Source organism: Pan troglodytes, chromosome 3 (assembly GCF_028858775.2).
Source record: "Pan troglodytes isolate AG18354 chromosome 3, NHGRI_mPanTro3-v2.0_pri, whole genome shotgun sequence".
Taxonomy (NCBI): domain Eukaryota; kingdom Metazoa; phylum Chordata; class Mammalia; order Primates; family Hominidae; genus Pan; species Pan troglodytes.
In genome coordinates this window covers 76400645-76423997 of record NC_072401.2, presented here as the reverse complement: position 1 = coordinate 76423997, position 23353 = coordinate 76400645, and the positions used below count along the sequence as shown (strand labels likewise).

At 34.4% G+C, this 23353-nt stretch overlaps 2 protein-coding genes across 26 annotated transcripts in view; one reads left to right on the top strand and one right to left on the bottom strand.

Moving 5' to 3' along the window:
* The window catches only part of FIP1L1 (factor interacting with PAPOLA and CPSF1), an 82507-nt gene extending 60896 nt beyond the window's left edge, over positions 1 to 21611 (top strand). For 9 of the 24 annotated variants that reach the window (XM_016951737.4, XM_016951729.4, XM_016951732.4 and 6 more), the window contains 6 exons: positions 2228 to 2254; positions 4298 to 4352; positions 5693 to 5748; positions 14612 to 14825; positions 20646 to 20783; positions 21292 to 21611. In XM_016951737.4, coding sequence (XP_016807226.1) covers positions 2228 to 2254; positions 4298 to 4352; positions 5693 to 5748; positions 14612 to 14825; positions 20646 to 20783; positions 21292 to 21439 — 638 coding nt within the window. In that variant the 3' untranslated portion in view covers positions 21440 to 21611. The remainder of the gene's footprint in view (positions 1 to 2227; positions 2255 to 4297; positions 4353 to 5692; positions 5749 to 14611; positions 14826 to 20645; positions 20784 to 21291) is intronic. The other 15 variants (XM_016951736.4, XM_016951730.4, XM_016951733.4 and 12 more) reach the window with 4 other exon arrangements.
* Positions 21612 to 22443: 832 nt separating this feature from the next.
* Positions 22444 to 23353, bottom strand: part of LNX1 (ligand of numb-protein X 1) — a 165159-nt gene continuing 164249 nt past the window's right edge. For both annotated transcript variants that reach the window (XM_009447887.4, XM_001147830.8), the window contains one exon: positions 22444 to 23033. In XM_009447887.4, coding sequence (XP_009446162.1) covers positions 22898 to 23033 — 136 coding nt within the window. In that variant the 3' untranslated portion in view covers positions 22444 to 22897. The remainder of the gene's footprint in view (positions 23034 to 23353) is intronic.

Sequence of the window (23353 nt, the reverse complement as noted above, 5' to 3'; positions counted from 1 at the left end):
CTAAATAGTGATTTTTAAGTGAGAATGATGTTGGCCTTACATGATATCACGTATCAGTTTGAAAATACATTCAGTAATTGTCAAAGAATTGGTTATATAGTGTTTCATCAACTTTATAGTCTTGTTTTAATGAACATTTACTTATAAAGATTTGCATTGAAATAACATCTTAGATGAAATGGAGGTCTCACAAGAAGGGCCCTTGCTAGTTGCCATGCCAACTTTCTGATGTGTAGGTATTGATTGGAAAGACCTATAAATGACATGGTTTTTTCTTTGATTATGTCTTTAATTCCAGTAGATTATTTTTGTCTGTCCTATGATACTGCTGTAGTAAGATTAACATTAAAGGCAGACAGTAATTTTAACTACCTTTGTAATGTACTTAATTCTTTGGTCATATGTCTTTTATCTCTACATTTTGTGGAAGTTTAACAACTTAAATGTTTTTGAGGACTAAAGTTTGAAGGGGCTGACTAGTAATTTTTTAGTTTTTAGCATGAATTTACATTTTAGTAAGCTGTAGTAAGCCTTAGCTAAAGTGATACATCCTGCTCACATAATCATTTAGGTAAAGTTATTAGGATTATAGTATATAGAATGGGTGGATGATTTTGGTATATTCCTTTATCTTATAAATCTTATCTTACAAATCTGTATCTTATAAATCTACGAAAATAATCATGTATTTACTTACGAAAACTAGATCAAATAGTGAAGTTAAGTAGTGTCCGTATTGTTCTAAAGAAAATTAGGTTGTAGTATATATTAAAAACATTTAATGCTCTGCCTTCCTTACTTTTCTCATTTACTTTGGAGTCTGGGACTCTACTAGCTTGTATGGTTTGTTGGATTGTTTTAGTTTAGTAATTTGGGAAACAGGAAGGTAACCTCAGGATGGATGAGAATTGCCATTAGCTACGGGTCAGTTTAGTAGACTTGTGGATTCATAAAGATTTTTGAAACTTGATGGCTGCTTTATGTATCTTTAGTCTTGTTGGTTTTGTAAGTTTGGAATATGTTTTTATTGTATAGGTGGTTAAAATCAGGTGCTTTGGTCTCTTTTTTAAGGCCATTTGCTACCTTAAGATCTTTTTAATCTAAATCTCTTACTCTGATAAAACATGCACATCAGAACATGTTTAGTGTTAGAATATGTTTCCTTTGACAAGAAAACATTTGAAAACAATTCTGTTTCTTTTTTTGGCATACATTTAGCTAATAAATTAGATTATTTTTTGGACTAATTTTATGCAGTTTTTAAGATAGGATTTAGGAAACCGTTCCAACTGTTTTAGTTATTTATGGTATAAAACTTTTCATGAAAAAGTTACTTTAAATTGTCTTACATTTTTTTTATTTTCCTGCTTAGAAATCTCATTTTTCCTCCACTGAAGATAGCTAAAATTTGCGTGCCACATAAATTGCCTTTCATGTATCTCTTAAATTTAAAATGCTGAATTTAATTTTAGTATTTAGTGAATACATTTTACATTAGGCTTTAAGGGCACATTTGGTCCCTGTAAATTGAAAATATTCATAGTTTATTCCTCAGAGTTTATAATGTATACAAATAATGAGTGAGAGTCACTCAAATTAATATTTGCTAGCACCTGTAGAAGTAAATCATTCACGTTTATGTTAATGTGCCCTGGGGGTGTATATATATGAATTGGTTATTCCCCCTTTCTCTCCTACAAATCAAAGGAAATGTTAGCCTTTTCTCACTTCTGCCAACAATACTAGAACAGTCAACACTTGAATGAACCACAACATATTGAGCTTTACAAAAGTCAGTAATATCCATCATCTTGAGTTATCCTTGTACTACCTGCAGTATTAGAGAAAGAACCCACAGATCAGTTTTTCTATTAAAATGTTAAAATAACAACCTCAGGCATTGATTATCATATTTAGTTAGGATTAACTTCATGGCATTTGATAATTGTGTGTGCATAAGTGTGCTTTTTAACTGATGTCTAACTTTGTGATTACTAGTGGGGGAAACCTTGTTATCAAGTTGTTAGACTGGGTTTTCATCAAGGAAGTTGGATGTTATACTCGAATTGTTAGTCCTCTACGAGAAAACAGAATGGTTCTCTTGAGTGAATAAGCCAGGATAATGAGGCGAGGGGTTTTATTTCAAAGTTTGTTTTGGTGATGGCATAAATACATAACAGGTTCTGAAATCCAATTACTATATTAAATTTCATCACTTGTTTTTTAGGTATTCCAATAACTGTACCACCTCCAGGTAAAACTTTTTTCATGTTTTCTCCATCATTGTTAATAAACATGAAATTTCAAGCTTATAGTTACAGGAGAGACGGTGTTGATGCGGTTAGAATATGGAATAGGCTATGGGGATTTCAAGGTCCTATTTTCAGCTCTGCCTTTGCTTCATTCCAGTTTTGATTAAGATATTTAGTTTTCTTATACCTGTCTTACCCGTTTCTGTAGAAATAGAGATTCTGAGAAAATTCTTACCTATTCAATTTGTGAAGAAAACAGTATAGGATATAAAATAAAAGTTTTCTTAAAAATGTCTTTACAGACCAATGAATTTTTTATGTAATATAGTGACTAAGAGAAGAGAAAGATAATTTATTTTGACTTTATCATTATTTCTGATTTTTTTAATTTTAGTCCTGCTGGCTTAGTATCGTGAGAAAATGTGTTCTAAACCCCACATAGCAACTAGACAGACAGCTGGTCAGGTGGCTGTTCTTAGAGTGGTGATTGTTTATTGTTGTAATAGTATGATCACTAGGAGTTTATTTGTGGCCCAGTGTTTTATTTATTTATTTATTTATTTATTTTTACATTTTTGTCAGTTATTTCTTTTTATAGTGTGATATCACACCTGGTAGCAAGTGTGTCTTACTGAGTTCAGTGTTAAAAGCCAAGGTGTGTAAAGAGAATGAGAGGTGATAATGCTTGCAAGGGTGGGTCTAAATTCAAAATGACTTCAATAAACAGAAAGAGTGAAGTTTAGGTAGCATAGTACAGTATACATATTTAGATGTGGAATACAGACATTGATTATGTGTGAATGTGTCTGAAAAAGACTCATCAGGGAAAGTCAAAGGAATCATTTGTGTCTTTTTAGTTTAAAAAACAATGTGGTTGTGAGGCTGTATGAAATAGGATTGTGGACTTTAGGACTAATGTGGTAATTGCCAAATTTTGTACTTTTAAGATGTTTAATAGAGGAGTTATAGATCCTAAAACTGGATACAGTGAAGAACATGGTAAACATGAAAACAATTTGAAGTGGGGCTAAAAATGGATTTAAGTGGACCTTTGAGAAGGATTCAGAGAACTGATTCATTTTTTCACAGAATTACTAAAACGGAGGCTTAGTGGAAGTGTTTTCACATAACTAGAAGGTGATAGACAATATGACAGTGGAATACCTCTTGTTCTCATTTAGGACAGTGTCTGAATTGTAGTGTGAGAGACTTAAGTTAGATAATTTAGTGCATTTCCTAGTAGTGAGAGTTGTTAATTGTTAACACTTGGAAGGAATTGGTATCATAAGGAATTGACATCATAAGTTTTGGAAATCTTTTTCTGCTAGGATGCTTTATAGCCTATCTGAATTTGAAAGTGTAGTGTAGATTAACTGTTTTTTAGCCATATTATTCTGTGGTATTCCATTTAGGTATTGTGAATTATTCAGAATGCAGACCCCATGATATAGAGGTACAAATTATATTCCTTCCAAACTAATCCACAAACTATATTATGTGCTTTTCTTTGTAAAACAGTTTGTTAGGGTTGTGCTATTTGAACATATTTTCTGGTGGATATTCTCAGCTTTGAACACTGTACATTTACTGGTAAGATTTTATTTATAAATTACACATTTTAAGGAAATTTCTATACTTCTAAAACTCGAAATATTTTTTGAAAGAGGTAATTGCTATATATCTGTTTTCCTTCTAAAATATTTCAAATATATCTGGTGGCTACTGTTTTATGTATGGAGAAGGTAAGGCATTGAGATTAACTTTCTCATACTTACAAAATGGGCTGTGTGTGGTGCTGAAAATAAGACCGGTGTCCTGACTCCCAGTTTGTTTTCTGTGTATTAGACCAGACTGCTTACTTAAAGTTTTATTGCGCTAAAAATCTGTTCATAAGTTTGAGCTCCATTTTTTTCTGTCCATTATTACAACATAGAGAAGCACATTCATATCCCCAGAGAAATTTAGTGATATTCAGCAACTTTGTTTCACTCTTGACATTAAGTGTACATTGTTAACATTTTTTATCTTATGATTGAATGTTTCAGGTTTTCCTCCTCCACCAGGCGCTCCACCTCCATCTCTTATACCAACAATAGAAAGGTAAATCAGTATGGATACTGATTTTTGATCATTGATAGCCTTTTGACAGAAGAACCATATACTTGGAAATATTTTCAAATATTTAATTTTATAAACACAGCACCTGTCTTTTAATTTATAAATCTAGATCTATGTTAGTTACTTTTATATAAGATGTTGGACCTGTAGTCTGATATCAAAACAGGGCAAAGAAAACTAAAATCGTAATATTTTGAAATAATATCTTGCTTTGATTTATGACACACTTGATTAAAGAAGCTCCTAGACTGTTAAAAACCCAGCAAGTCAGTTTTATGGGAAATACAAACATAAATTACTGGAAATCATGAATAATACTTGTCTGTTTTGGGATAAAGTAGGGAAAACTATTATGGGACCATAGTCAAGAAAAGCTGTCTTATTCCTTGATACACCATCTCAGCTTCCACAAAGAAGGATTAGATCCATTCTGTGTGGCAGTAGCCTTATTTTTTGTACCGTGTATTTAAGGCTTATGCTAACTAGAACGCTGTACAAAGAATATTTCCTTCATGGGTGGCAGTATGGTGTTTAACAACATAGAAATCAAACAGTGTTGCTAGGCAAGGTTCGTAAGCCCTTTGAGACTCAGTTTTCCTTTTTACCAAAAGGGTTGATAGAATTGTGAAGATTTTAAAAGCTACTGAATATAAAGTGCAAGTATAATTCTTGGCAGATAGAAATCACTAATAAGAGTTATTGTTATTTCCTCTTAAGTGGCAAATAAACTGTTAAAAATAGTGTGTTTCTGAAAAAATGATTCAAATAATGTAAAAAGACAAAATATGTGAGAACTTTACATCAGTAGCATCAAACCCTGCATATGATTTTCAGAGGGAACTATAAAATCAAGAAAGTATGAATTGTGAGAACATAAGGATTTAGTTTTATTAAGTGTCTGTTAGACACATTTATTTTCTCAGTCAAAATGTTAAAAAGTATTCTTTGTTAATCCTGTCAGTGGGGCTGAATTACTGATTTATCACCAAAAAACCAATTATTTAAGACTAAATTTTTAGTCTGAAGTATTCTGATAGCCTGAAATTTTCTATTACTTTACTTGTAACTCAAGCTAAGTTGATTGGATTATTTATGTTAAATAGTATTAGTACATCCTATTTTTCTGTAAAATTAGGTATTTTAATATTTTTTAGGTTAAAAAAAACCCCATGTTTTATTAATAAAATTATAGAACTAAATTATCATTAAATTGGTGGTTGGATAAAAGTTGTAATTTTGCCTTGTTTTTCCTTTTGTACTACATTATTAAAATTCAGAACTTATTTGTACCAGACATAAAAATATATCTTTTTCTTCAACAGTGGACATTCCTCTGGTTATGATAGTCGTTCTGCACGTGCATTTCCATATGGCAATGGTAAGTAGTAGTATTTAGATGCCTAGATTCAGTTTGAATCAGTAAAGTACTTGAATATTTTTAAAGCAATAAAAACGTGTTCATGGTTTAACATCTTACAGAGCAATTAAAAAATATTAACTACAGGAATGAGTGGTCTATGTATCTGCCAGGTTAGCAAACAATAAATTTAATGTATTTATCAACTGTGCTTTTAAAATTAATTCATGGTGACACAACAGTGATATTTGTACTTTGCCTTTTCTAAAAGGATTTAGGATTTGTCACCAATTTGTCTCAATCTTCGTTGTTTGTAACGTTTCTATTTCTTCACTTATGGCACACACCTAACCTTGTTTCCATCTTTCTCCCTCGCTGGTTTAATTTTTTTCTGTATCATGTGTAGGTCCCCTTTCATGTTCATTCTTGACAACTTTATCCATTCCAAGGCCTTCTGACCCCATTTTCTTTTGCACCTCTTGATCAGTCATTTATTTTAAAAATGCTGTGCATTGTACTAATTTTTTTTTAGAGACAGAGTCTTGTCTGTTGCCTAGGCTGGCGTGCAGTGGTGCGATCATGGCTCACTGTAGCTTCAACCTCCTGAACTAAAGTGATCATCCCACGCAGCTAGGACTACAGGCGTGCATCACCATGCCGGGCTAATTTTGTAGAGATAGGGTCTCATCATGTTGCCTAGGCTGGTCTTGAACTCCTGGGCTCAAGCAATTCTCCTGTCTCAGCCTCCCAAAGTGCTGGGATTACAGGTGTGAGCCACCACACCTGACCTGTACTAAGTTTTAAGGATAGAGTAACCTGTATAGAGTGCTTGCCCTCATAAAAGTTATAGGCTTATGGGGAGATAGCTGGGTGACAGGAGTTAGAGGGTGTCATGGGAGCATAGCAGAGGGGTCTCCTACTCCAGAGAAGTGGAAGGGTAGATAATTTGACTTCCAGGCTATTCAGAGATAAAGGAGTGAGAGGGAACATGGTAGGTATTAGGAGCTGGAAGAAGTGTGTTGTGGCTGGAATGTAGAGACTGTGCTTATGCAGGACGTTATAGCCATGCTGTGGAGTTTGGACCTTATTCAGAGGGCTGTGTGGAACCAGTTAGTTTTATGCTGAGTTGTGAAGTTGCTACATTTACATTTGAAAAATCTCCATTCTGGCTAGTTACGATGAGGAAGTTTTGAATTTATAGGGTGAGTAGAAAGGTGGGGTTGGCCTTCTTGGATTGGAACAGCAATAAGAAGTTGTGGAACATGTGGGGGAGTAAAAAATAATTTTCTCCCTACTCTTCCTAGTTCTTAGGATGGACCCTGTATTAAAAGGCACATTAACAAGAGAGAAAAGAACAAGTTTATTAACATGTATACCTCATATATCCATGGGAAATAACCAGGGAATGAGTAGTTCTCAAAGAGATGGCTTAGAAATCCAGATTATATAGCATCTTCAGTAAGGAGCAATGAATTTTTAGAGAAGTGACAAGATAAAGGAAAAGGGCCTTGAGTCTTCATGAGCAACCAGTTGTGGAAAGGCAATATATACTATATAAAGGCTAGTTGGTGAACATTCTCATGCAGTTTCCTCTGGTGCCTTGTCCATGCCGATAAGGGTCTAAATTTGTCTTCAGTGATCAACTTTTGTCCTTTCTGGTAGAGAGAGGAGGAAGGACACCTGTCTTTGTAAACTTACATCTTGCTTTTAGGCAAATTAGGGAGGGCGGGAAGCTTTTCTTGTATCTGCATCTGTTCAGCTACCTTCAGCTCAAAATAATCCTTATGTCAAAGAGGGATGTTTTGGGGTGACATATTCTGGTCTCCTACAGAAGTAATCCAGAGGAAAAATTAGGATGTCATGTACTCAATACCATTGAAGATGGAGATGAAGAAAATTGAATAGACTCCGAAGGATTTATTTGATAGAATAAAGTCTTAGTGGTAGATCAGAAATAGGTACCAGTCATACACTTCTAGGTATCTCTATCAGGGTATTGTACTGTCCTTCAGACTGTACCTGTTCAAACTGCGCTTGCCATTCATTCACTACAAAAGATGGTATTTATGTTGACTTACTTGTTTCAATGACTATGTTTCTTCCCCTTCTCCCCTTTTTTTTTTGCTAGATATTTAAGTAGTCATAGTCCTTGGGTTGTAATCTTGATTCTCCCTCTTACCATTTATGTGACTTAAAGATATTCAGCCATTAAATGGACAGCTCAGTTCTTCCTTTTAACGTGGAGTTCATTGAAATACATTGAAGCACCTTAGTCCTGCCATTTAGTAAACCATCAAATGTTACCTGTTTTTTTTTATAATTATCACCCTAATCTCCAGCAAGCTCCAAGTTCCTTCCCTTTTCTGCACTCTGAGGCAGTGTAGCATCATTGTTAAAGCATAGGCCCTGCAGTTAGACAGCCTAGGTTTGGGTCCTGGGTTCATCTCATCTTAGTAGCTTTGAATAATAACCTACATCGTTTTTTTCATCTGTAAAATAAATTTTGACTATTAAGTACTTGGCATGATGCCTTTAATATGTAAGCATTTGGTGAACATGACTTATTAAAGTTTGATTGTTTTACTATTTTAATGAGACTTTCCAGTTTCTATTTTGTTATTCAGTTCCATGTATATTTGTTTCAATACAGATAAACATGAGGAATACTCCATATTAGAAAGAGAGTAATTCTTGAGATTACCCATTCAGTTTCATTACGGAATATTTTATTTTTTAAAAATGCTAACTTGGTATTTAACTTTTTCTCAAGGTAATACATGCACATTTTTATAAAAAAGTGAGAGTCTCCTGCCCACTCTTTCCTGCCCCCAACTCTTCTCTCAGAGACAAGGTTTTTTGTTTTTGTTTTTGTTTTTGTTTTTGTTTTTTTTGAATGGAAAGCCTCTTTAGTAATAACAATTATAAACCACATTGTAAGAATTAAATAGAAGAAAGTTAGAAGTTTCCTAGTAAAACAAGGTTTCAGAATGCATTTGATAAATACAGCTTCTTTGTTGGTGATTTCTGTTTTACCTTTGTTTTTTGATGTGTTTTTAGTTCTTTCAGTGGTCTCTGCAGCATTTCTATATATGTTTATCACCTTATTTCTTGAGTATATAACTTACATACCATCTGTTATCTTTCAATATGATAGATGTGTATTTTGCTCAGTTATCATTACTACCCTTCTGTTTTCTCCCACCAATAAAATTATATTACTATTTTTGCTCCTCTTCTCATTTATATATGTATTACTATTTTTGTTCCTCTTCTCATTTATATATGTATTACTATTTTTGCTCCTCTTCTCATTTATCTGTTTCATGTACCATTCTACTGTGGTAAAATGAGAATATTAGTGCGTCTTTCTAAACCTTCACTGAACTCTTCTTTCTCCACCACCTAGCTTTGCTCAACTATACTTCTTACAATGTTTACATTTTGTCCTGTAACAAAAATAATTCGTGGTCTGACAGATTTTTAAATCTAAAAGCTAAACAATAAACAACATTTACATTATTATGAATGTGTAAATATTGTGCACTGCAGAGATAATTATACACCCAAGCTCCACAAGGGAGAAAGTTACATGACAAATAATTCAAATTACAAGTTGAGTATTCCTTATCAGAAATGCTTGGGAGGAGATGTGTTTTGGATTTCGGATGTTTGTTTTGGAATATTTGCATATACATAATGAGATATCTTGGGGATGGAAACCTAGTCTAAACATGAAATTCATTTTTTTCATGTACAGCTTATATCTATAGCCTGAAGTTAATTTTACTCTATTTTAAATATTCTTGTGCATGAAACGAAGTTTTGACTGTATTTTGACTGATAACCATCACATGAGTTCAGGTGTGGAATTTTCTACTGGTGGCATTGTGTTGGCTCTCAGAAAACTCTGGATTTTGCAGTATTTTGGATTTTCAGATTAGGAAATCTCAACCTGTACCATTGTTTTTCCTTGTATGTCATCAGTTGTGTAAAGTCTTACACATTTTAGTGGGGTTCATATTTGGAACATACCTTTCTCCACCTCAAGTACATAAAGATATTCTTTAATACTTTTTTCCTCCCAGAAAAAGTTTTCAAGTTTTGCTCTTCACATTTAAGTCATTTGGCCATCTGAAATTAATTTTTTAGGTATAAAGATCTAGTAGTTCCCAAATCATTTATTGAATAGTCTGTCGTTCCTGAGGGATCTACGATTGTCGTCTCTGTCATCTATTACATATCTATGTGTATGAATCTGGTTTTGGGCTTTCTAGATATTCAGTTGGTTAGCTGTCCCTGTGCTAATAAATTCCATAGTATCTTTAATTATGAGTTTTATAGTAAATCTGGTATCTAGTGCATCAAAATCAATTGTTGCTTTTACATATGTATTTTAGACTGAACTTAGCAAGTTCCATGAAAAACTTGAGATTTTGATTAATAACATTTGTATAGTACTTACTACATAATGCTCTTTGAAGCGATTTATGTTAATTTATGTAATCCTGACAGAGTTTTAAAGTAGGTGTATTGTTACTATCTCCATTTTATAGATGAGGAAATCAAAATATTAATTTCCACATATCACACAGTAAGTGGCAGAGTCAGGATTTGAACCTATGTTGCCTGGCTTCAGAGTCCTTGCTTTTATTTACTATACCATATTGCAATTGCACTGATGCTCTAGATCAGTCTGTGTGGAATTCATACCTTTACGGCATTGAGTTTATCAGTGATCAAGGACTTTCTCTCCATTTGCAGAGGTGTTGTTTTCAATAAACTGCTGTAGTTATCTCCATACACTTCTTGAATGTCTTTGGTTGGATTTAGTCCTTAGGTACCTAATGTTTTTGTTGCTGTTATAAGTGTTATATACATTTGAACAGTGTGTTCTGTTTATATTTGCTTGTATTCAGAAATAGTTGTTTGGTTGGTTATTTTTATAGCCATTTACCTTTCTGAACTCTCACTATAATTTGTAAAGTCTATTTGGGAAATACTCTTGCAGATAATGACAGTTTTGCTCCTTTTTTTTCAGATCCTTGTTTGTCCCTTTTTTTGTTTTGTTTATTTGTTCTGGCAAGAACCTCCATTATAATATTATATAACAGCAAATTAAATTATAACAACATTATAATGTCGAAGTACTCAAAGTGGAGTTCTTGTATGATTCCTTTTTTCTTTATAAAGGAAATGCTTCTAGATTTTTACTGTTAGGTTTTTGATAGAACCATCAGGTTAAGGAAATTCTGTTCCTCTCCTGATTTTCCAAGGGCTTATAAAACTATGAATAGGTACTGGGTTGTATCAAATGCTTTCTGAGATGATCATAATTGTTTTTCTTCTCTAATCTGTTAATGTGACAAATTACATTGCTACATTCTTCTAATATTAAGCTACTGTTGATTTGGTGAAATAAACCTAACTTGCCCATGATTGATTATCTTTTTTTCTAGATAAACACTGATAATGTGTTTCTAATTATTTAGGATTTTGACATCTAAGTTTATATGTATAATAAAATTGGCTTAGGATTTCCCTTTATTTATACTGCCCTTACCTGATTTTGACACCAAGATTATACCAGCCAGGTGGGATAAGTCAGGGAATAATCTTTTTTTTTCCCTATTTGCTGGGAGTTTGTGTAATATTGGAATGATCTGTACCTTCACTCACCTGTAAAAGGCATGTGGCCTTGTAGGAAGATTTTAAATTACTGATTTAATGTCTTTAATAGTTATTAGACTCTTCAAGATTTCTTTTTTGTTTTGAGTTTGGTAAGTTTTTGTTTTTGTTTTTAGTAGTTAATCCATTTTGGCTAAGTTTTTAAGTGTGTTGGTATAAAGTGCAGCATATTCTCTTTATTGTTTAATCTGTGTTGTCTGTAGTTGTGATCCCTTTTTGCTTCTGATGCTGTTTATATGTTCTCTTTTTTCTTAATCTTGTCATAAAATTGTCGTGTTTTATTTGTTGTCTTCAAAAACCAACTTTCAGTTTTTTTCCATTATATGGTAGTTTTCTATGTACTTGATTTCCATTCTTTGTTATCCCTTTTTTGTTGGATTATTCTGTTTTTCTGCGTTCTTATATTGGAGACTTAGCTCGTTAATTTTTATTCTTTTCTGATGTAGTATTTTAAGACTAAATTTTCTTCTGGAACAACTTGTATCCCTAAACTTTCTATATATCTTATGTTTGTCTATGTTTAGTTCCTAATGATTTAAATTTATGATGTTTTTGACCCATGAATTATCAGAAATGTGTTTTTAATTTGAAATGGTTAGGGATTATTTTCTCATAACTTTTAAATTTGACTTCTAACTTAAATTGCGTGGTGGTCAGAGAACAAATCTGTTACACTCATCCTTTGAAAGTATATGTACATTTTCATAAATGTTTCATATGTGCTTGAGAAGAATAATATCCTTTGTTATGGGCAGTATCCTATGTGATGTCCATTACATCAACCATGCTAAGAACATGTAGCTCAAGTCTTTATTTGCATGGTGGCTTGCGCCTGTAATCCTAGCTATTTGGGAGGCTGAGGTGGGAAGATCACTTGAGCCTGAGAGTTCAAGGCTGCAGTGAGCACTGTTCTGTAGCCTGGGTGACGGCAAGACCTCATCTCTTAAAACAAAAAGAAACCACTTCTGTATTTGTACTGATTTTTTCATCTGCTTAATCCACCAGTAATTGAGAGAAATATGTTAATCTCCCATGATCATGGTGAATTTCCTGTTCCTACCTGTATTTCTATTAGTTTTTACTTTCTAAAACTTAAGGTGATGTTGTTAGCTACCTGGAAGTTTAAATTTGTTCTGTTTCCTTGGTAAATTACATCGTCCATCTTCATGTGATCATCCTTTCTTTCCTAAGTAATGCTTTCTGTTTGAGTCTGTTGTGTCATTAATAAAGCTACTCTTTTTTTTTTTTTTTTTTTTTTGAGACGGAGTCTCACTCTGTTGTCATGCTGGAGTGCAGTAGCGCCATCTCGTCTCACTGCAAGCTCCACCTTCCTGGTTCAGGCAATTCCTCTGCCTGCCTCAGCCTTCCAAATAGCTGGGATTACAGGCATGCGCCACCATGCCTGGCTAATTTTTTTTTTGTATTTTTAGTAGAGACAGGGTTTCACTATGTTGGCCAGACTGTTCTCGAACTCCTGACCTCAGGCAATCCGCCCACCTCTGCCTCCCAAAGTCCTGGGATTATAGGCATGAACCACCGCACCCAGCCTGAAAGCTACTCATTTTCGATCGGGGGTTGTTTTTTTTTTTCTCATCTTTTTTCTTTCAACCTTTCTGTGTGTTTTTATGTTGTTTATATTCAGGTTATAGTTAGGTTTTTAAAAAATACAAATCAACAATCTTTGTTTTGTAACTGATGAGTCAGTCCCTTTTTATTACTGAGAATATTTAGCTATTTGAACTTAACTGTCCACCTACATCTTTGTCAAGTCGTCTTGAATTGACTGAGTTTCTTTCTCATTGATTTTCAAAAAATCCTGTTTTCTTCATTGTTTTGAAACTATACATTTTTTTTTTTTAGTGGTTACTCTTGAAATTTATTATTCATACTTAACAATGTGTAGTTACATATAATTTGAACATCTTTCTCCATCAATACAGAGACTTTAGAATAATCTTTCTCTTCTAACTTATATCCTATTGTGGTTCATTATTTTAGTTTTCTTCTTTTTAAAAAAAAAACTCTGCTATTGAATAGCGTATATTGTTTATTTGGATTTGCATATATGATTACCATTTATTTGTTCAACCATTACTTCTTTTCATGTTAGATCCTCTAGGATAATTTTTCTTTTTCTCTAAGTATATCTGATAGACATTCCTTTTTTTTTTTTTTTGAGATAGAGCCTCACTCTGTTGCCCAGTCCGGAGTACAGTGGTGCAATCTCGGCTCACTGCAAGCTCCGCCTCCCAGGTTCATGCCATTCTCCTGCCTCAGCCTCCCGAGTAGCTGCGATTACAGGCACCTGCCACCGCACCCTGCTAATTTTTGTATTTTTAGTAGAGACAGGGTTTCACCATCTTGGCCAGGCTGGTCTTGAACTCCTGACCTCATGATCCACCCACCTTGGCCTCCCAAAGTGTTGGGATTACAGGCATGAGCCACTACACCTGGCCTGATAGACATTCTTTTGGTAAAGTCTGTTGGTTGTAAGTTTTGCTTATTTTTTTGTTGATGTTTACAAAGGCTGTTTGAATCTTGAAATAAAATGTTGTTGAGTACACTTTTCTAGGTTGAAATTTTTTTCTCAACACTTTTTTTTTTTTCTTTTTTTGAGATAGAGTCTCACTCTGTCGCCCAGGCTAGAGTGCAGTGACATGATCTCTGTTCACTGTAACCTCCGCCTCCCGGGTTCAAGTGATTCTCCTGCCTTAGCCTCCCAAATAGCCGGGATTACTGGCATGCACCACCATGCCCGGCAAATTTTTATATTTTTAGTAGAGACGGGGTTTCACCATGTTGACCAGGCTGGTCTCAAACTCCTAGCCTGAAGTTATCTGCCCGCCTCGGCTTCCCAAAGCGTTGGGATTACAGGCGTAAGCCATCGCGCCTGGCCTCCTCTCAACACTTTGAAGATGTCCCAATGTATTCTGGTTTCCATTTTTTATATTGGGAAGTTTGTGGTCAACCTAATTCTGGTTCCTGTTCACCTTGTATAATGAAGGGTCTTTATATGTTAGGTTTTTAAGATTTGTTTCTGGATCTTCCCCTGATACTGTGGGTATTCATTCACCATGTGATATTTCTCTTTTCTATTTATAAAATGAATTTCTATTATAATCTGATGACACATTTTTGGTGGGCATTTTGTTTTTTTAAAGTACCATAACGTTTGTTTTTAATCGTGTTTTTTCTTTAGTTGCCTTTCCCCATCTTCCTGGTTCTGCTCCTTCGTGGCCTAGTCTTGTGGACACCAGCAAGCAGTGGGACTATTATGCCAGAAGAGAGAAAGACCGAGATAGAGAGAGAGACAGAGACAGAGAGCGAGACCGTGATCGGGACAGAGAAAGAGAACGCACCAGAGAGAGAGAGAGGGAGCGTGATCACAGTCCTACACCAAGTGTTTTCAACAGGTTTGTTGGGTGTGCAGGGGTTTATACTATGTATTTTATAAGCACTTACAAATTTATTTTCATTATGAGGAAGTGAATTTCAATTCACTTGGAAAAGAGATGCTCAGGGAGTACTTAGGAAAGCCATCTTAAAATGATAAAGGATTAGAGGCTTCCCATTACCTTGAACAGTAGTCCTTAAATTTGTTTGTTTACTTATCTCTTAAAAGAATTTTCTACCCCTTCATTTATTTTTATCTTGCCATCTAAGTTTTTCATCTTAAGCTTAAATTAGTTGACCATATAGATATTTCCAGTGTATTATAAATATTAATATTTAAAAATAAAATTATCACCACTTTTATTATTATTCTATTTTTAGAGACGGTCTTGCTTTGTCATCCAGGCTGGCTGGAGTTCAGTGGCATGATCATAGCTCACTGCACTCTTACATTGGAAGAAGATGCCATCTAAGACTTTCAGAGCTAGAGAAGAGAACTCAGTGCCTGGCTTCAGAGTTTGAAAGGACAGGCTGACTCTCTTGTTTCCCAATGCATTGTTCCCTAACGTAGGAAGTCCTGGGCTCAAGTGATCCTCCTGGCCTAGCCTCTCAAGTAGCTAAGACTACAGTCATGCATCACCATGCTTGGCTCATTTTTAAAATTTTTTGTAGAGTCAGGATCTTGCTGTGTTGCCCAGGCTCACTCTCTTAAAATATATCCAGTGGATTAAAAACACTATAGTGGTTTTCCAAAATTATCCATTTTTTAAAGAAAATGCACAAATAGGCTCTCTTTAAGAATTGGAAATTTTACATTTCTTTTTGTATTCAAATTTTTACTTCTGTACCACTTCCCTCAAAGAATTTTGTTCTAATGTAAAAGTTTCATAATCTTAAAACTTTTTAAGTGAGTTTTCCTATTAGTCTTTCCTGCAACACACTTAGGTGTTAAGTTTTAATGTTTAAGGAAATTTTTCTTGTATGTGTTCTAAAAAATTTTCATCCTGATTTTAGTTATTTATATTCTGTCAGTGCAAACCACATGTACAACAGTGGTCTCATAAGATTACAATACTGTTTTTACTGTATCTTTTGTTTAGATACACAAATACCATTGTGTTAAAATTTTCTACAGAATTCAGTGCAGTAATATGCTGTACAGATTTGAAGCCCAGGAGCAATAGGCTATAACATATAACCTAGTGTATAATAGGCTGTACCATCAAAGTTTGTGTAAGTACACTCTGTGGTGTTTGCACAACAATGAAATCACCTAATAATGCATTTCTCAGAACATATCCCTGTCATTAACTGACACTTGACTGTATACATATACTGCAAATTTTGAAAATAATGTAATGGAATTGCATCCTTTAATGAGAAGGAGGAGCTTTCCTCCATCCCCAGTGAGTATTACTATTGTTAGGAAAAAACAGAGTTTGTTCAGAATGCTTAAAATATTCAGTAAACCATCCTGTAAACAGATGTGCTGCCATTCAGACTTTGGTGTTCCATTGATAGAGCACAGGCAGAGTCGATTTACCATAATTCTAAGTCGATTTACCATAATTCTAAGGACTCTAGGATTTTCAGGGTGGTAAATGGGCACCAACTTCAACTTAAAAACACCAGCTACATTAAGGAACAATGCATTAGGAAACAAGAGAGTGAGCCTGTCCTTTGAAACTTTGAAGCCAGGCATTGCCTTCTCCTCTCTAGCTATGAAAGTCTTGATGGCATCTTCTTCCAGTATAAGGCTATTTGATCTACATTAAAAATGTGTTGCTTAGTGGAGCTACCTTCATCAGTGATTTTAGCTAGATCTTCTGGATAACTTGGTGTAGCTTCTACATCAGCAGTTACTGCTTCACCTTGTACTTTTATGTTATATAGATAGTGTCTTTCCTTAATCCTTACAAAGCAACTAACCTCTGCTAGCTTCCATTTCTTCTGCAGCTCCCTCACCTATCTCTGTCTTCATAAAATTGAAAAGAATTGGGCTTTGCTCTGGATTAGGCTTTGGTTTAAGGGAATGTTGTGTGGCTGGTTTGTTCTTCTATCCAGACACTAAAACTTTCTCCATATCAGCAATAATGCTGTTTTCATTTTCTTAACCATTCATGTGTTCACTGGAGTAGCACTTTTAATTTTCTTCAATAGCTTTTTCTTTGGCTTGACAACTTGTCTGTTTGGCACATGAGGGCTAGACTTCAGCCTATCATTACTTTTGACATGCCTTCCTCTTCAAGCTTCCTCATTTTTAGCTTAATCATTTTTAGCTTTTTGATTTAAAATGAGAGATGTGCAATTCTTCCTTTCACTTGAATGCGTAGAGGCCATTGTAGGGTTATTAATTGGCCTCATTTCAACATTATTGTTTCTCAGGGAATAGGGAGACCCAAGGAGAGGAAAGAGATGACCTGAACAGTGGGTCGGTCAAGAACATGTACATTTATTAAGTTTGTTGACTTACATGGATGCGGCTTATGGTACCCCTAAACAGTTACACTAGTGCCTCAAACTAGATCCTGTTCAGAGATATTATAACAAATTACTGAGTTTATTTTGGTGCAAAAAAAGTTGATATCGATGCATAATTTTTTCATAGTATGCATTTTCCGTGAACTTTTTGAAGACCTCTCATATTGTCAAGCTGTCTAGGACTGGTCGGTAGCTTAAAACTTTACCAAAAAAAAAATGCACAAGAAGGAACTGATGAGGATTTACTCATCTTTTTTCCGTCCTTTGGCTCCTGCTAATATGACTTATACATTGTAGGCACTTAATAAAATTTTATTGACCAAGTAAGTAAACACTATGACATGCGCGTGTGTGTGCATGAGTATATGATTTGTGTTTGCTTGGTGGGAAATGTGCTGTTGACTTTAGCCAATTGGAAATGTGCTGTTGACTTTAGCCAATTAAGTGCATGATTCTTCTAAGTTCAAGGGCATTACTTTCCAGAAAGTCAAATTGTTTCTAATGTGGAAATGAATATATGTGAGATAGCATTGCTGTCTCTAGAATGTACATGTTTATAAGTAAGGAACTTAATGCAAAACTTGATAGGAAATAAGAGTAAAATAAATTGCTTTGCCAAGCAGGACTCATAAATTTTCTTTGCATAAATAACACATTGTTTATAGAAGATTTGGCTAAATCCTCTAATTCTTCTGCTTCAAATACATGCACAGATATTACTGAGTTTTTATTGAAACTTAAAAGTGTTAATGTTTAAACCACATTTGATATTCAGGTTGCTGAACTGTAGGGCATTAGGAGTCAATGTTTACCTAAATTTGACTAAAATGTTTAAGGCCACAGAGGCAAAAAGTGGAGGAATTTTGAGTTGTTCTGAATTATCCCAGGAAAAAATTACACTCTGGAAAATCCAAGTGAAGTATAAGTAAAGGTTTCTGAAGGCTGGTATTTTAGCAGTATGGCATGTAGTATATGTTGCTTTACAAATTACAGGGCCATTGTTTTGAAAATTACAGGCCAGTTTCAACTTCTGTTTTTTAGGGAGCTTAATTATGGGCCAGAAAGAAGGCTGGTCATTCTAGGATGTTTGAAATGAACTCTAATAATTTCCAGGTCCAGAGAAACCTTTGTGGTTCAGCCACTTATCAGAAAAGGGGATAGAAGGAGGAGGGTCTTTATATTTTGTGTGTAGGACCCAATCTTCTACCATCCGTTATAAGGTTCCCATCACAGGGCTGCTTTCAGAATCTAAAGGCTCCAGGTTCAACAAGAGCTGGTTTTAGGGTAAGAGGAAAAAGAGTTAACAAATGACACATTATGAGATAATTGACTTTAACTATTTTTATGTAAATCTAGTTGGAGTCATTGAAAAGCCTCATTTTTTTGAGAGAAGTTAACTATATTTATTTCCTATGGTGCTAGTTTATTCAACTTGAAGACATGATACTAAAAAGTTCTGCTTCTGAAAAAATTAAGCATTAAATTCACCAAAGACTGTCATTTATTGAGTGCCTAGTCTCATACCAAGCACTTTATAAATGTTGTCAGTTCTGTAAGAAGTCTTGAAAAAGACTGTTGGCAATTTTACAGATGAGAAAACCGAGGTTTAGAGAGGTAATAGGTAATAGCCTAGGTCACTCATTTAGTAAGTGGCAAAATCAGGATGTGATCCTGTGTGTACTCCACTTGTACTCTTTCTGCTCCTCTCTACTGACTGGCATAGCATGTTACTTTTCAGGTGACATGCCTCCACACTCCAAATACAAAAGTACATATTTATGGGTAGAAAAAAATAGTGGAAATACATATACACATATGTGCAAATGTGTATATTAATACATTTTCTGTTTTTTTAAATAAGATTCTAAAATTTTAATGTATCACAGATAATAACTTGGTCAGCAGTACAATTGGGCATTAAGCATAGCATTAATGAATCATTACTTTTGCTAGAACACAGGCTGACATGTCTTTTAAAACATGGCTTATAGTTGTCACCTGACTATGTTAAACCCTGAGATTCCTTACCATCTTGATGTTTCATACAAATTACTACTTTCATAATTCATATTAAACATTTCTAGAAATCAAAGCTCTTCAGCATATTCTTCTAAAAGATTTTATTCTAAGTGAATTTACTGATGTTAAGTTGTAGAAAGTGTTGACTTCTATGCTAAACATAAAAAAAGAAAAAGGAAGAAATAAGAGACTTGAAGGATAAAGAGAAAGATGGAAAGAGAATGTCAGTTAAAGGACATGAAAGGAAAAGAAGTCTAGGAAGGTAAAGAAAGACCACCCTCTAACTCTAGCCATTAGTCTCAGTTTCACCAGTCTGTGTAATTCAATCCAAAATCAGAAAATGGAGATGCAGCTTCTTTTTTTTTTTTTTTTTTTTTTTTTGAGACGGAGTCTCGCTCTGTCGGCGGGATCTCGGCTCACTGCAAGCTCCGCCTCCCGGGTTCACGCCATTCTCCTGCCTCAGCCTCCCGAGTAGCTGGGACTACAGGCGCCCGCCACCACGCCCGGCTAATTTTTTGTATTTTTAGTAGAGGCGGGGTTTCACTGTGTTAGCCAGGATGGTCTCGATCTCCTGACCTCATGATCCGCGCGCCTCTGCCTCCCAAAGTGCTGGGATTACAGGCGTGAGCCACCACGCCCGGCCTGAGATGCAGCTTCTATTTATGCAGTTGAAATTATTAGCCATGTAGTTCCCCCGCCCCTCCCCCACACACAGATGTAATTAGGATGTCAGAATGCAGGTATGTCCAATCTGCATTTTGTATGGATACTGTAGAAGTTGCTTTGATATCTCTGTTCTTTATTTTTATACTTCTCTATTTGATGAATATTTAGTAATAAACCTAAAGTTTAAAAACTTATTTGCTGTTTTGTAGTAATTGTGAGTCGTGTATTTTTATAATGTTAAACGTATGTCCAAGACTTTCCAAGAATATTGATTAGAAATCTGAGATATACAAATATTATTTTAATTCTAAAAGGAGCAAAAATTTTAAAAGCTGATAACAATTTAAATCAGTTGCAGATCTCACTTTTTCAAGAAATGAAAAAACCAAAGCATTGTTATATTAGATCTTTTTAACAGCTATGAAAGCACAGAATAAAATTGATCATTTAACATGTGTAATTATTATATATTTATATTCTTAGCTCTAGTGCTATTTTGAGAACAAGCATTATTTTCCTCTCAATTCAACGAATATTTCTTCCTCACTAATGTTATAAAAGATGCTAACGTGAGGATTTTGGATTTGGACTGCAGATCACATCTCTTTTACAGTTTGAATCCATTCAGAATTAATGGTCCAGTTGTCAAGAAAACATTTCTATTTCAATTTCAGCGATGAAGAACGATACAGATACAGGGAATATGCAGAAAGAGGTTATGAGCGTCACAGAGCAAGTCGAGAAAAAGAAGAACGACATAGAGAAAGACGACACAGGGAGAAAGAGGAAACCAGGCATAAGTCTTCTCGAAGGTTTGCTCTTTAATAAAATAGTGAACCAATAGTATGTGAGAGATTTTGACTTACTACATTCTCGCATTGGAAGAGGGGAAATTTTGGCCTATGAACCAGTCTTGCTTGGTTTCATTAAAGAAAAATTCAGGGCCTTGTCTCAAATTTTTTTTAAAAAGCATTAAACAAAATACCTATTGTTTGCCAAAAATCAACCCTATACAGTATTTCCGGTTTTGAGTTAATGCCTGTTTCTAATTTGTTACTGTATATTATAATATGCATTTCAGAAGCTGTGTATAGGCACTGGGAATCTGAGATAATATCAGTGAAGATGGCCCTGTAAAATAAATACAATCCCTGCATAAAAGTCACATAAAACTGATTATTCCCCACATTATATTTATGAGAAAATGCATTAGATTATTTTAAACCCAGTGTTATATTGAGAATTTCCTTAGAGTGATTGGATTTTTGTCACTGATTGTGTATTTAAACAGAACACACCTTTTTTTTTTTTTTTTCCCAGTAATAGTAGACGTCGCCATGAAAGTGAAGAAGGAGATAGTCACAGGAGACACAAACACAAAAAATCTAAAAGAAGCAAAGAAGGAAAAGAAGCAGGCAGTGAGCCTGCCCCTGAACAGGAGAGCACCGAAGCTACACCTGCAGAATAGGCATGGTTTTGGCCTTTTGTGTATATTAGTACCAGAAGTAGATACTATAAATCTTGTTATTTTTCTGGATAATGTTTAAGAAATTTACCTTAAATCTTGTTCTGTTTGTTAGTATGAAAAGTTAACTTTTTTTCCAAAATAAAAGAGTGAATTTTTCATGTTAAGTTAAAAATCTTTGTCTTGTACTATTTCAAAAATAAAAAGACAGCAATGACTTTATATCCAAGAAAGGAATGTGAATGAGTCACTTAACAGGGAATCTAAAGAGCTGTGTTAGCTGTGTACATACACAAATTATCTGAGAAAAGGTCAAGGTTCCACTTTGGCCACAGTTTTTTTGTTAATCAAACACCAGTCTCTTAAGAGGCTGCACCACAAAAGGCAACAAAGGGCCCCTCTGAGGCTTGAGATTAAAACTAAACTAGTCTTTATTATTACTGCTGTGACACTCTTGCTTAGTATATTAAGAGACTCATACATTTTTGATATCACAACTTTTTGATGGCTTTTCAATATTCTAAATTTGGGTTCCTGGTGAAACCAAATGGGGTACACTTTCATATCCAAATTAATAAAACCTGTAAGGCATTTGGGTGGCCTCTATGAAATAAATTACCCTTAGTGTAGTTTCTAGGAGGCATGTGTACAAACAAACACTCTTCACTGTGGCACAAATTTAAATCGCCTCATGACCATGTCTGTGAGCCAGGGTCAAGCTGGTTTGGCCTTCTTGATGCATTTTCCAAGGCCCACTGGTGGAGCAGCATGAGTTTTTATACAGTTACTAACGATTGTGGAAAAAAAGAGCTTTAGCCATTTCTTACTAAAAACAAAACAAGTTTACAATTAATTCTCTGAGCATTTTTAGGGATAAGCCTAGGAGGTATTCATCGGTGATGGTAACAAATAACATGGTATTTGAAAGAATAAATTACTAGGATCTTTCTTTTAAATGGTGATAATACAAGTAATCTTAATTAGTATCACATACTAAAAGACAACTATAACTTCTGAAAAATATTTATTTCTTGTTTGTTTGATGAAAGCAACGTTTCTCAGCAATGCATTTTAAAAAATATTTTAGCTGTAAATTAAAAATGGCCATAATGTACCCTCGGCAGACTTCAGCATATACCAAATTTTAAATTTAAATCAACTTGAATTCAGTGGGGTATACAAATCATTTTAGCTGTTTTAGGGCTTTTTATTGAATAGAAAAAATATAAACAATGTTGTAGAGTAATGAGAAATCCTCCACACTGAAAAAAAACTAGTAGTTTTAATTAATTTTTTTGGAATCATATTTTCTGAGGTGTAACTGGCTTTCTTTAGATCATACTTTTCCTGACATTTTTACAATGTATTCTTTCTTTAAATATAAAAACCGACAAGATAAATATAGTGTTTCAACTTAGCCTATTTGTGATTTTTCTGTTTTCCTCTGACCCATCATTGATTCTATAAAAAAGTGCCAGGCCAAGAAACAATAGTTAGAGTAATTCTTCCTTTAAGTTCTTTCAGCAGTCTTGCCAAGCAAGCATGTATCATTCCTGATGTACTTCTACCATTGACAGCAAGAAGAATATCACCACATCTAAAAAAAAACAAAACAAGATATGATTAGTATTTTAATTCGTTGCTGAAGTTAATGCAAGTTTATCTTAGTGGTCCTAGATTTTGCTACATCTGACCATTTTAATTATGTTAACTTCTAATTGAGATATTTCTTGCCTCTTATTTACATTCTCCAAACTCACTATCCATTCAGCTTGTGTTAGAAGGAATGCTGAAAGTATGGGGAGTTGTAGTATGGGAACAAGAATATGTGTAATTATTTTGGATTTCTCAGAAGTTGAATGCTACGTACATACTTTTAATCCCCACAAAGTATAATAAATACATGCCTTATCTCAA